The 14,340-nt window shown below is 34.9% G+C and overlaps 1 protein-coding gene across 2 annotated transcripts in view; it reads right to left on the bottom strand.

Annotated features, from left to right (window-relative positions):
• The window catches only part of LOC129805789 (schwannomin-interacting protein 1 homolog), a 76,190-nt gene that overhangs the window by 19,353 nt on the left and 42,497 nt on the right, over positions 1-14,340 (bottom strand). For both annotated transcript variants that reach the window (XM_055853941.1, XM_055853940.1), the window contains exons 2-4: positions 11,063-11,348; positions 6,057-6,216; positions 4,910-5,889 (exon numbers count right to left, since the gene is read on the bottom strand). In XM_055853941.1, the coding sequence (XP_055709916.1) occupies positions 4,910-5,889; positions 6,057-6,216; positions 11,063-11,338 (1,416 nt within the window). In that variant the 5' untranslated portion in view covers positions 11,339-11,348. The remainder of the gene's footprint in view (positions 1-4,909; positions 5,890-6,056; positions 6,217-11,062; positions 11,349-14,340) is intronic.

Below are 14,340 nucleotides of genomic sequence, written 5' to 3'. Positions count from 1 at the left end.
AGAGCTTGGCGCTCAATTCAAACTCACAGTCAGTAGAGCCCTCTGTCGATCTATCGATCGGCAGAGAGAGACATTCAGTATGGCTCAGGCTGTCGAGTGGAGTGCCACGGCTCGTGCGGTGAGCCGTTGTTTCACGCCACTTAAGCCCTGAGTCCTCGAGAATCCCCACTGTAAAGCCCCGTGGCTTTACATTCGTGTAAAAGATTTCGTCTTACAGTTAAAGCCTATACTTCAGTCGAGATGGATTTTGGTGGCGAGAGTTCATAAGGAACATCAAATAAAAATCAACTTAAGAGTATTTTATACATACGCGTGCATGACGAAATCATATGCGAGCGCTGGCAGCAGGAGGGCGAAGGGAATCCCGAATTGAAAAAGTAAAACCATATTGCACGAAAATTGTCACAGATTTGGCGTCCTCTTCATTTCGTTGGTGACGGCTGACAGAGTGACAGGGGGGATACGATTTTATACTAGACGAGCAATCTTTTGGAACAAATTCGTTAAATATTGGGTATCTTTTTGTTTCTCCTAAAAGGTACAAATTTATTTAAAAAATTTTTGGTATCCGTTGACGTGCTACGTTTTGAAACAAATTCGTTAAAAATATTGATTATCTTTTTGAATTTCGTAAAATTATGGTGTCCGTGGACGAGCTAATTTTTGGAACAAATATGTGCCAAAATTTTTTACCGTATTCCGAAAAAAGATCAAAAGAAAGTAGTACACACATTAGTCTCATTACATTTTCTTAGGGCGTGACCTATTGTTTATGAGCGAAAACCATTAATAATTTAAATCAAGAAAAATATATTTCGTAAAATCACTTAACGGGCATTTTTATTCTTTTACAAATATATGGTCGTAAAATTTTGTCATTTGTTCGTAAAGTTTTGTAAGACAAAAATATGCGAACAAATTTTTGTAAAAAAAAAAAACAAAAAATGCTCGTCAAGTGAACATGTTACGAATAATGTCTGTGAAAAAGTACAAACTTTAACGAACTTTTTTGTGGGTTTGCAATTTTACAATTTCACAAAATATTTTTTTCAATATATATTGATATTTTAAAGATAGTTTCCTCGAGATTTCAAAGTATTAGCTATATAAATAATAAAAATTATTATTTTTTTAAATTTTCTATTGTAAGAACGAATGTTAAATGCTAAAAGAATGCTTTTGTACAAATTTTATAATTACGATATTTTCTTTGCAGGGAGACCATTTAACTTGAATTATTTTATCTCTTTTTAATTGGATTTGACTATAAATGCTTCCATAAATGTCATATGACGTGTAAAATTATAAAATCGTTAAATTTCAGAAACTTTTCATAAACACCTCGTAAATTTCCTAGCACGCACAACCTTTTATTCACTATGTTAACGTTTCAATTGCTTATTAGAAGAAGTGTGTTGAATATTAAAATTAAAGTTAATTTACTTTGTATCATAAATCGAGATAGTTTATAATCATTTATAATAAATGCACGAAGTGCAATTTTCTTCACAACATGACCATTTTATAGCATAACTCCTCATCCCCACAATTTTTACTTGAGCATTTACATCGGCAAAAAAAAAGAGAGAAAAAGAAGAGGAAATTGGGGTCACACGCATTTCACTATAAATAAACCCCCTCGTGTGTTTGAAAAGTTGAGAAAAAAACAGGAAAAATAGAGTGGGAAAAGGAGTGCGTAAAGTGTGTGGGAGTTAAACATTTTTTGTTGTTCAAATACAATTTCATTTGTTGGAGTTTATGTCTCTGGAATATTTTTTTTCTGGAAAATGCCACTGCATAGAAATTTTCTTCTCCTTTAATTACTGAAAATTTACATGGTTCGTGTGGGATTTTTGTGTGGGTGGTTGGGAGAGAGAGAGATTGTTTTTGGGCAGAGGGCAAAAGAGTAAAGCCGATCAACTGGCGAAGCAATTAAATCCGATGATTCGTGAAATGACCTCATTCTCGCAATTGACTCACATAATTTCAATTAAAATACTTCTTACTTTGCTATATTCTTCTGGGTAGCCAGTTTGGTTATCAGGAAAGTTCGACGAGTATTTCTCAAATTTAAAATTTCGCTGTTGCCCTTTTCAAAAGATACTTTTTTTATAAATAAAATTAAAAAAAAACTATTATGGCTCCGGAACACCTTTCAGATCAGGAAAATTTCATGAAGTCAAAATTCGACTCCCTTTCTTTCTCATACGCTTTGCATATGTCTATCTCATTCTCTCGTACTCTTCTTCTTCTTCTTTTAAACATCACACCAAATTCAATTTATCTCAATTGAATTTGAAGAGGAAAAGAATGAGAGACATTGCAAAATGTGTGAGAAAGAAAGGGATGCGAATTTCGACTTCACGAAATTTTCCTGATCTAAAAGGTGTGACGGAGCCATTACTGGAAAAAAAATGAAATTTAGATTCTAAAAACGGTCGAACAAACAGCTAAATATTTTCGTATTTATAAACAAACATCACAAAGTTAAAATAAAAAATTTTCGTTAAGAGATCATGTTACTTATAATGACCGCAATGCAGTCGCATATTTCCGAAACGGAATTACGGAATTTAGCTAAAGACCCAAGAATTCAAAATTTTCCGAACTTAGCGAAACGTAACTTTTACTAAATTCTGTTTTCTCTGGCTTCGAACATTTCATATTTTCCCTTTTCCTGTAATGAATATGACTTTTTTTCATAAAATATGTGGCTTAAGACAAGCTATTAAAATATTATTGCCACTAGGTCAGATTCTTTAAAGGAATATGTTAAAAATATGAAATATTTGAAACAAGGGTATGTGCGAAGTCTGAAAGGCTTCCTCTACTTTTAATTTGAAACAAATATTGTTATAAAAAAATCAAAATATATGAAAATGAATGATTAAAACATAATTTCTTTGCAAATTATTGAACTACTCAAAGATAATCATTTCTTTAATAGAAGAGAACTGTACATACAGTGGGTGTCAATAGTTTGTTGCCAAATGTATGTTTGAGAAATCAAGTTAAAAAAAAATTATAGAAACATGTACTTTTTCAAATTTTACTTTTTGCAAATGAGTTCCCTGTAATCCGTAGATATTATTTATATTTTTCAAGAAAATAATTAATTTTATTTCATATCAAAACAGTCATATGTCAGAGATTCTAATAGTATCTTTGCCCAATTTCTGATCTTCTAACTTTTTGTAATTGGCCATTTTTAACCCAAATTATAAATTATCAAAAACAGATTATTTCTTATTATTTATCATTAGTTTTATATACATATATTTACTATTGGCAACTTAAGAAATGTACAAACTCATTTTGAATTAGTTTTTTAAATGATGCAACAAACTTTTGATGAATCTAAAATGACCAACTTTTGGAAAACAATTATTTTGATGTGAAATAAAATTTTTTTTTTGAAAAATATAAATAATATCTACGGATTACGGGGAATTCATCTGCAAAAAGAAAAATTTGAAAAAGTATATTTTTCTATCATTTTTTTCACTTAATTTTTCAAACATGCATTAGGCAACACACTATTGACACCCACTGTATGTTATTATTTTGTCAAATTTTAATTCGTACGTAAGGAAATAGATTTGTAGCATATTTTCTTTTTTTTTAAGAAATACAAAAGGTTTGTTTGCAAAATTTAAATTTTTGATTAGAAAGTTATTTAAATCAATTTACTAAATGCATATGAAGAAAACCTAGCTCTTCGAATGTTAAACTTGAATTTAAATTTGATTCTAACAGCTCTATAACGAACTTTAAGTTGTACAATAAATTTTTCTGTTAAGGGGTTACAGGGGTCCCTCAGGTCAAAAAAAAATTTTTTTATAGTTAGTATAACATTTGAAAAATATTTTCTGAAAATTTCAAGTCAATCGGTGTGAAACTCTCGGAGGTAGAGCAGTTTTAGTTATGCATTCCGCCCGCGCGACCATATTGTTGTAAAACTTTAAACGCGTTTTTCTCAAAACACCGTTTTACAATGCAGTAGTCAAGATTATTCAAAATTTACTGAACCGATCTTTCTGAAATTTTGCATACTTGTTTTGAAAAGTATTATCTAGTGTTTGAACGAAGGATTTGCACTTCCTTTATTCAGAAACATTTTTACAATACAAAATGTGTTAAAAAATACGGTAAAATTGATACTTTTTTACGAAAACTTTAACCAAAAATCCTAATTTTGTTTTTTTCAAAAATCATTCGTTCATCCGCGGGTCCAACCAATCCACTAACAGAATGTATTTGGTTTTTTGATTCCAGATGAATCTACTGGGAGAAATCCTGCCTACCGCAAGGTCTGTTTTTTTAGGAAGGGTTCTGAAAATCAGCTACCAACGGTCGAATTTTCAAAATTTTTCTAATTTTTTTTTATTTTGTGTTAAAGTTACTCTTCATATTCCAAAAGTTGGAACTTCTAAAATATTTTCTACACAATAAATTATTATCAGAAAAAAAGCCTATTTTTTGACCTTATAGACCCATGTAACCCCTTAAACAGGGACATGACATTTCCTATGTTTCCCATATGTTTCTAGCGCGCCGAAAAAACTTTTGAGTTTATTAGCTGTTTTCTGTCATTGTAGAAAAAATTAGTAAAAAATACTAATACAAAATAAAAGCCAATTTAATAACGAAGAGGCAACCAAAAACCCCAAATTGACAACCTACGTAGTTTTGAAGATATCTCGTGAATTGTTTACGAAAACAGGAAAAAAATGACACTAAAACTGGTCGCATTTTTCAAGGCTAATGTTACCCCCGGCCCTTAAAGGCACCGAAATTTAAAGGCGCTAATAGTGTTTTATCGTTTACTCGCCGAACTTTCCAACTAACCCTTCAGTGCCACGATATTAAACGATGGTGGGGTTGGCGAAATGGGCTAAAATTCAATTACCTTGTTGTGAATCAATGTGGAGATATTTGAGTCGCTGGGTTGACTCTTTACACAGAGTTTGGTGTCTTGAGCTGAATTGTTGAAATTGCTATCAGATACGCCTCTAGTGCTCTTCCTATATCCGGACACAATTAGTACAATTTCACGCTCAACTTCCTCACCAAAATCCCCAACAATATCAACTGGCGTTGCTCCCCATACTGGTGTTGTCATCTTCTTGATCTCACCCTCATCGTCCTCGGTATGCTCTTCATCAGTACAATTTACATGAACATCCCCAACACCGTTCTGTGCCTTTTGCTGCTGAGCCACGTCTGGCTCATCCCTCTTTACGATATGTTCCTCCTGTCGACTCTGCGTTTCAATTTCAATTTGCCCGACAATCTCAACGTCCCGGTGCTGCCGTTTGATCTCTCGACTGCCATCGATATTCCGCAGGAGATCTGGTTGGAAATTGGCATGTGGCGATGTTTCTGATGGTGTGTCATTCATGCAAAAATTGTCCGCCTCAGGAGTATCCTCACTCTTGAGCAAGATATCTGGTGTTGGTAAATCTCGATTTCCCTTAGCCTCATCCTTCAGCCATTTGGCATCAACCGCTGCATTTGATATTTTCTCTTCAAATGACACCAGTGCCAAGTTTTTCTCTTCACAGAATATTTTACATTCTGATGTCTGGAGGAGATTTATATTCTTCTCCACATCATTCCCATTCTCTGACAAAATATTGCTATTTTCCGCAAAATGATTGTTATTGTTGAAATTGTTCACAAAGTCAACGCCACCACCCAAGCTCAAATCATTGTCACACTCCTCGGATATTTCACTGTCATCCGTCAACTGTTCAAAATTGTAATTGGCAAAGTGCTCTGATAGAGTATGTGCCAAGTGTTGAAATCCCGGGTAATTCGGATTGATAATCCCACGTGTGTAATTTGGTTCTGGTGAGCTCATTGATGGTGTCGAAGAGAAATCATTTCCTATTATGCAGAAAGGAAAATCAGGTCCGGAGAAAACAGAAATCCGATAATACCCTGTTTAAAATTTTATCATAGCAATTGATTTTTCTGTAAAGCCCACCCATCACCACCCATTTAATTTTCTCATAGTATAGACAAGATAGAGAAAGCACAGTTGAGGTACTCACCTCCATCGTCCATTAAACTGTCTGCTAAGCTAGATTCTGTGGAGCATGAAAATCGTGAACTGCAATTTTCCTCAGAATCCTCTTCCTCCTCGTCAAGTTGATCTACCTTGTGCAAGCCCAGTCTCAAGTAATTTATTTCACCGTCCCCGAGTGATTTCACCTTAAATTGCAAAATTTCATCCATATTAGATAAATGCAGAGGAATTATAAAATAATCTGGAGTGCGTGTTAGAAGGAATGAATTACTTCCTCGAAATTCGTAATGCAATTTTAATTTAAAACAGATTTATCACTCTCACGCGAAATATTACACCAAGGCAAGCTTCTGATATCTGAGATTCTTTACAAGTGAACTCGGAATGCACAAAAATTATATTCGTTTTCGCATCGTATTTTATGCCTGAGAATATATATTGGTTAAATGTATTCTCAGACTTAAAACTGCCGAAATTCCAAGGTCGCCTTTGAGAATCTCAGCTACCGTAAACTTATATCGGCTTATCCTTGGTTATTGTCTATATTCTAAATAGTTTGTAAATCGAAAGACTATAAAGATAAATTCATATAAATCGGTTAATAAACACCGGAACTAGACCCAGATCCAATGTAGCTGGGATTAGGGTACATTAAGAAGGAGTGGGTGTGACCTCGTCATTGGAAATCTCTTGATAAAAGATATAACAATCTAAATTCAAAATGAAGATTTCCGAATGTGGGACAACGTAATTTCGAAATTTGAGTTTTCGATTATAGCCCAATGTATATCCAAAGGGGAATGCCATTGAAAAGGCTTCGGGCCCAGCTACAACACAATAAGATTTCAAAGAAAAGTGGTCCCGGCCAGATTACCAAAAGCCAAAATACCGAAAGCCAAAATCCCGAAAAGGTCAAAATCCCGAAAGGTCAAAACCCCGAACGCCAATTCAGGATTTTGACCCATTAGGGATTTTGGCAAGGGGTAACTCATATTGAGAAACCCTCGTCAATTGTCCGAGAAACGCTTCGCGAAACCCGAGAAACCCAAGAATTGCATCGCGAAACCCGAGAAACCCAAAAATTGCATCGCGAAACCCGAGAAACCCACGAACTGCATCGCGAAACTCGAGAAACCAGAAACCCTTGTCAGAAAAAATGGGAATGAGTCAGCCCTTGGATTTTGGTTTTTTACCGTTTTTGGATTATAATGTTTTATCGTTTGAGGAGATTTTTCCATATCACCGACGATTATCAAATTCTGACAATCAGAGTAGGGGTCCTGCCCAAAAATCTCTTTGCCGGAAACCGCTTCTCGATATCTCTTTTCATTTTATCTTCTATCTATACAATACGGATGAAACAAACGAACGTGATAGCCTAAATGCCTCTATATAACTAGAATTTTTTAAAATAGACTTTAAAAAAATCCCTATCATTGAAGATGGAAACGTATTTTTTTTAAATACGGTTTTTCACGAAAATTGTTTCTAGTTGGGCCAGATCTAACAAAGTCGGATTTCAACTTAGAGCACAGAAGCTAAAATTGTGATGAACCTCATCTGTCTCTTTCTCGTCAAAAAGAAATAGGGACAGATAATCCTAACCGGCTTATGTAGGTGAGATTCTTAACGTGAGCTAACTCGGAGTGCATGCAAATTCGATTTGATGCTGAAGTAGGGAGACGCCATTCAGTTATCTTGAATAAAATTCGTGAAATTATACAAATTTTGTATTTAAACCAAAATATCAAGGATTTGGATGAACTGACAGAAAAGTGTTATATGGGTGAAATGTAGACCAGAATGTTCTCTATAATTTTTCCATAGAACATGATCTCATCGATTACTCAGAAGCCAAGATAAGCGAGGTTTTTTGTTTCTTAACTCGTTTTTTCATCCAGAGTGCCCCAAGTGTTCATTTGTTGAACTTCAACTAAATCAAAGAATTGTTGTCTTTTGTGGGACTTTCCATTCAAAACCCTATTTTAAGTGTCTTGGTGGAGTAGAGGCAGTCAAATTGGCATCTGAGTGATTTCAAAGCGTTATTATGGGAAAAATCAATTTTTTCACACTTAAACGGCAAAATCTGAGTGATAGCTTAGTCTGAGTGGAAAATGATGTATGGACGAAATGTAGAGACAAATGTGCTCTACAATTATGTCGAAGTAATCATCAAAATCGGTTCAGCGACAGTCGAGATAATTGAGGTTATGTGATATTGAAATTGGTTTTTTGACTGTGGCGCCCCTGGTGTTGGTCCCACGAAGTTCAAATGTTCTAGAAAGTTGTAGCATTTGGTGAGATCTTTCGTTTAAGCCCTCATTCATCAAAATCGGTCACATAGAACCGGAGATATGATTTTTTGAATTTCGTGAACTTTGACCCCTCATATCTCCGGTTCTATTGAAACCACAGCGCGCATACGCACCATTTTGGAAACGTCCTAGACTGAACTACAACATACTAAAATTTCATTAACTTGCACAATGCCGTTTTTGAGAAAAGTGACTTTGAATTTCGATGAATTTTGACGCTATCACAGCGCCACCTGTGGTGACTTTTTGAACTTCCATCTGAAAGTGCTCATCGAGACGAAACCAAAAAGGTAAAATTTAGGTCGATATGTTAATTAGAACCGGAGATAGAGGCCGGTCAATGTTCGAACTTTGACCCCTTATAGCTCGGGTCAGGGGTTATGGATCGACTTAAGGTTTTTTTTGTTTGATAGGTATAATCAACGGCTACAACATACTAAAATTTCAGCCCGATTGCATAAGGAATTTTTGAGATATTTAACTTTTAAGATTTAAAAATTTTCTTTTTAATAATAGCGCCCCTAGCGGTGGTTTTATGAACTTGCGATGTTAGAAGGGGAAGTGGCATTTCACGAGAGCTTTCCAAAAAGCCCTCATTTTTTAAATTCTGACAATTAGAACCGGAGTTATGGCCATTTTAAGAAAATTTTTTTGGACCCTTATAGCTCGGGTCAGGGGGGTCGGGGGACCTTAAGTTTGGTATTGATGGAAAGCTCTAAGGCCCAGCTATAACATACTAAAATTTGAGCCCGCTCGATGCCATAGGGGCGGAGCTATTGAGAAAACAAAAAAGGGGGGTCTTCAAAATGGCGGAAGGAGGGGTGGGGGGTGGGGGGTCAATGCACCATGTTGCAATTTTCATACGATATTTAACCTTTGCCGAAAACCGCAAGTCGATATCTTTTTTAGTTTAGGAGCTATTAAGCTCCAAAGAGCGGCCGGACGGCCGGCCGGACGGCCGGCCGGCCGGCCGGCCGGGAACGTAACTTAGCCCCCCATATATTCGTGATCAGGAAGTGGCGAAACACATTTTGGCCAAGTTTGAGCGCGATCGGAGGACATGAAATTTTGTTAGGATTATAGTAGGTGAGATTGTTAAGAATCTCACCTAATTATCAATCAAGAAATCAATCAACAAAGAAATATTATCAACTATAATCCCATTCAAAATTTTCCCTCAGTTTAAGAAATCAATTTACTCCTAAATTTAAGAAGTATGAGGAGTAACAAAAAACCAATATTTGTGGAATTGTTAGACTTAGAAGACCCTGACAGAGAATACAAAACTCTGAAATTTAATCTAGCTCGCGAATGTCTCGAAATCCTAAATAACAGTTTTAGAGGTTTTTTCAAATATAATGGATCATTAATACCTAATTTTAAGTCAAAATTTTCCCAAAAAAATGTTTGATAAGAAATTAAAAATATAATCATATGGTTAGTTAAACCTTTTGAAGCCAGCTTTAGGTTTAGTTCTTTTATTTAAAATTTTTTGTCGAGAGATTTTTGGGAAATTTCTGTCATTAACCCATTCAGTCAATGTACCAGAAATACTTGAGATAGAATGTTCATATTTTGGGATTAGTTTGGTACAAATTAATAGATGAATTTTTTCAAAAGAAATTTTTTTTATCCATTATGGGGGCGCGGGGAGCCTCCTTCAAACACGCGTCTTAACGGTCACTGAATTTAAATTCTGTACATTAATCCATTACAAACTCTATTGATTTAGATAGAGTATCTACCCAAGAAAACAGATTGGCATTCAGAATTCAAATCAGGAATAAGGATGAAGGCCAATTTTACCAAATTCGACGGGATGTCGAATTTTACGTCCTCCATTTTGAGCAAAATTTTTGCATGACTGCACGCGAAGCACGAAAAGAACAACAAAATGTATTCTCATCTCTCTCGGGCTATTTTTTCCAAGTAATTGAAGGACTAAAGTAACTAAAAATCTATTCCCGGCAGAAATTCGAATATCAATTGACTAGGAATAAATCATCTAAAATCACTCAATTTGCGTATGATGTATAATACCATGGTAAGGAATGGGTTAAGATCTGATATTAAGAGTATAAATAATCTATTACACTTTAAAAAAAAACACTAAAATTAAGATTACGAGACCTTCGCGAATTAGGCTAAACCTCTAATCTGTAACCCAAGTAAACCCCCGTAATCCTCTATCTTTAACCGTTTAAGCTTCCTACTAAGAATTAAAATATCATTTAACTTCACCATTTTCTTAAATAGTTGAATTTCTTAAAATAACGGACAAAAAATTAAGTAAATTCGAGTAACAAAAATTCAGTGTTCTAGTATCTATATTGTTGCCTCTTCACGAGATAAGGGATTGAAATTTAAATGTAATACGGCACTCTACTGAAGTATAGTGAATCTTTGATGATACTTTTTCATGTTGATATAGAATCGCAATACTTGGCAATACATGATATATTCGGCTTTGTGAATATATTCATCAAATATTTTATTGAACTTCTCTGTATCTTATTGAAATGCCCACAAGGATTTTTGTGCAATACACAGAATCCCTCATCCTTTTTCCTGAACTATTTCACTATTCCAATATAGAATTTCTAGTGTCGATTAATTTAAAGAGTTATACTAAAAGTAACCAAAATCTCATCTCCGAATAACTAATTTAGGGATCTAGGGACATAGGTTGGAATCCCATAGGCATGAACTCACGTACCTGGAAGGAATGACGGTGATTTTGGCTCGTTTCCACAGGAAGGATTCTCACATTGTCATTAATTTCTCTGTGATTGCACAAGAGAGTTGCTGCTTCAGCCAATAAATTATCAGTGAATGCATTCAAATTGGCGGAATTATTTCCTCTGGTCTCAATTAGGTGTTGTGGTGTGAAGAATGCTGATTGATTGCTCCTTCCTTCGATCAATGTCTCCACAAAATTATTGTTATTGTTGCTACATGAGTGACTCACTTCAACAGGTTGATTGTATCGCATTTTTGTCGATCTGCAAATGGGATGTATAATAGAACAAATGAGTTTCTAAGAAAAACTATTCTTTACTCATTTATGCAATACAAGGTGCATCAGAGAGAAAATTCATGAGGGCAAAAAACTGCTCAAGAAGTATATTGCTTGTTTTTATTTGCTTTTACTTATACTATCGATCGAAACACTTAAATTGTAGTGAAAACACCAAGAGGGAAATTCACTTTCAAACGTTCCTTAAAAAAAAAGAGAGGCAAACGATATTTGAAAGCAGAATGAAACTTGATACTGCTGTGTGGGGTAGCAGAATGTCTCTTGGTGACTGTGGGAGTGACACAAAAATGCTAAAGAGGAAGCCCAACAAGAGACATATCCCACAAAATGGATCTCTTTCAAATATACTTTCCTAGTTGTGATATTTTGAACTCTGGAAAATTTACCCTTCGCCACACATTTACAATTCACATCGATTCATCATCATTTGACTTCCGTATAATCTCAAAAAGCACAACTTTCAAGGAAATTTACATTATGGCACTCAAGTAACGAGAAGTAGCATTTATCCTAATTCATTCACCCTGTGAGAGACAGCTCTTCAATCAGCAAATTTACAAACGGACCTCAAGGAGCATTTCATTTGGGAATATATGATGATAATCTCCTCATCAAATTTAATATGAACTACAAAATTAATATCATGCGACAGAAGATGAATGGTGGTAATTGAAATAATCCTATATATTTGACAAGTGAAGTTCATGCTTAATGGAATCTACATGCTTCCGGAAAGGCAAGAAACTGTGCCATATTGTATATAGAGCAATGACAATATATATTTTTTAAATAAGTTTTTAAATATATTAATAAAATTTTCAGATATAACAAAAACGATAAATTTTGTTGATGGGATTAGAAGTTCGCTGCGGACGAGAAATTGGGTCCCGGTCAAAACCGCGAAAGCCAAAATCTTGTAAGCCAAAATACCGATTGGGTCAAAATCCCAAAAAACCAATATCACAAATGGGTCAAAATCCTGAACGACAAAATCTAGGAAACCAAAATTCCAAATTGGCCAAAGTCCCCTAATGAGTTACAATCTTGAAAGCCAAAATCCCGAACGCTAAAATCTCGAATTCTTAAAAGTCTAATAACCAGGGGCCCATCAAGCCTAATAAAAAGTGAAGCTATTTTTCACTTCTCCTTGTAAAAATTTTTGCGACTTAAACAAATTTGCTCGTAGTTCTTATATTACTTCGGCAAACATTGTGATATATGTATTTTTAGATAGAATTTAGTGCACGATTTCAAAATATATCAGGCTGATAAGTCAATTCTCTTTAGGAAAAAACTTGCCAATAGTCTTCCGTGGCTGTATGCAAAAACGTATGGCAAAATGAAATGTCGAGAGACCCCTGCTCATAGCTATTCATAGGGAAATTATCTGTGCTTTGGGAATTTATACTGCACTTTATATTTCGTATAATTTTGTCTTTTTCCGGATTTTGGCCATTAGGGATTTTTGATTTTCGAGATTTTGACTTTAGGGAAATTTGGATTTTCGTGATTTTGATTTTTCGGGATTTTAACCCAATCAGGATTTCGACCCATACGAGATTTTGACGTTCGGAATTTGGCCGTCACTGGCGGAATCACTCTTAGGACACTCTGTACAAAGAAGTAGTCTCAGATGCTTCACTTGAACAGGAAAAAGCTTGATAGTTAATAAATCCTCAGCAAAATTTTTTGTAAAAAATTACGTACATCTTATTGTACACTAAGACAAAATGCCCCCACATCCTCTGAAGACTTGAAAACTGAGCCAAAAGCTCTGGAAAAAGTTGTTGATATGCCAAGAGTGACCGCAGTTTCCAGATACAGTTTGATTTCCATTAATAAAATGTACCAATTGTCGATTTGTTTTCTTCAAAGACTACAAACTACAAGATTCAAACAAGACTCCTTGAAAAGGAAAAAAAAACTTTAAATATATATAAGAAACGAGACCCTTCGACATGCAATCTTTTTGGAATTCGGTACAGTTGCCCTACTTATTATAGGACTTGTAGGTACTTATTTATTTGCAATATTATTTCGTCTTACAAAGGATGACAAAGTGTTCTAGCTTTGTGAAACACCCGAACTCGTGATTTATATTGTAAACTCCAAAAGTAACCATTACATTATTTACGTTAACAAATAAAGTTATCTTTAGAGTTCCAAATTCTGGGGTAAGGCATAATATTCATAAATACGAGAATTTCGGAAAGTGTTCCTTTAACAAAATATTTCTTTTTAATGTATACCGGTACACAATCGATTTGTACTGATTCATGTACCACTGAGAAGATCTTTCAAAATTGCTTAGGGATAGGGTAAGTGTGCCTAATTCCAGCCAGCTTGCAATTCCGGCCACCTTTTTTGTTCCTCAAATTTCCATGAATTCTTAGTTTTCATATACCCTAGAGATTATACAATGCAAATTAATAACAAAAAATGTAGCTTCGACAAACGAGATGACGTGAAAAAGACATTGGAAAAATTCCCGAAGAGCAAGGAACTATGAGAATGAAGGTGGCCGAAATAGGGCACCAAAGCTATGTCTTGTTGTACAATATACCCCGGCAGGTTTATTATTACTCTATAAATCCTAAATCAGAAGAACCGGTTCCGACCAATGTGGGGCGACCCCTTTGACGCACACTACACTACTGACCTCTACCTACTTGACGTTACTACTCTGTCATACTCTGCCGTACCCCACCTAGGCCTGGTTCTGGACCGAAGTCGAAACTACTTCTCCACGCAGGGAATTTCACGGGAGTTGGGACAATATGTCTACAGTCTACATTTTTATTCATTTTAAAATGTATTAAGAATGATTTTAGAGTAAATAATGACGATAAACTGTATATAAGGTTCCAAGCAATACTCCTTAAGAAGAAGGAATAAAAAAATTAATTTGTTTTAAAAAATATTACATTTCAAACTTGAGACTTTGGCGCTTGCATGCA

The sequence above is a fragment of the Phlebotomus papatasi genome, chromosome 3 (genome assembly GCF_024763615.1).
Source record: "Phlebotomus papatasi isolate M1 chromosome 3, Ppap_2.1, whole genome shotgun sequence".
NCBI lineage: Eukaryota > Metazoa > Arthropoda > Insecta > Diptera > Psychodidae > Phlebotomus > Phlebotomus papatasi.
The sequence above is the reverse complement of the archived record's forward strand: the minus strand, read 5'-3'. Positions and strand labels throughout refer to the sequence as shown.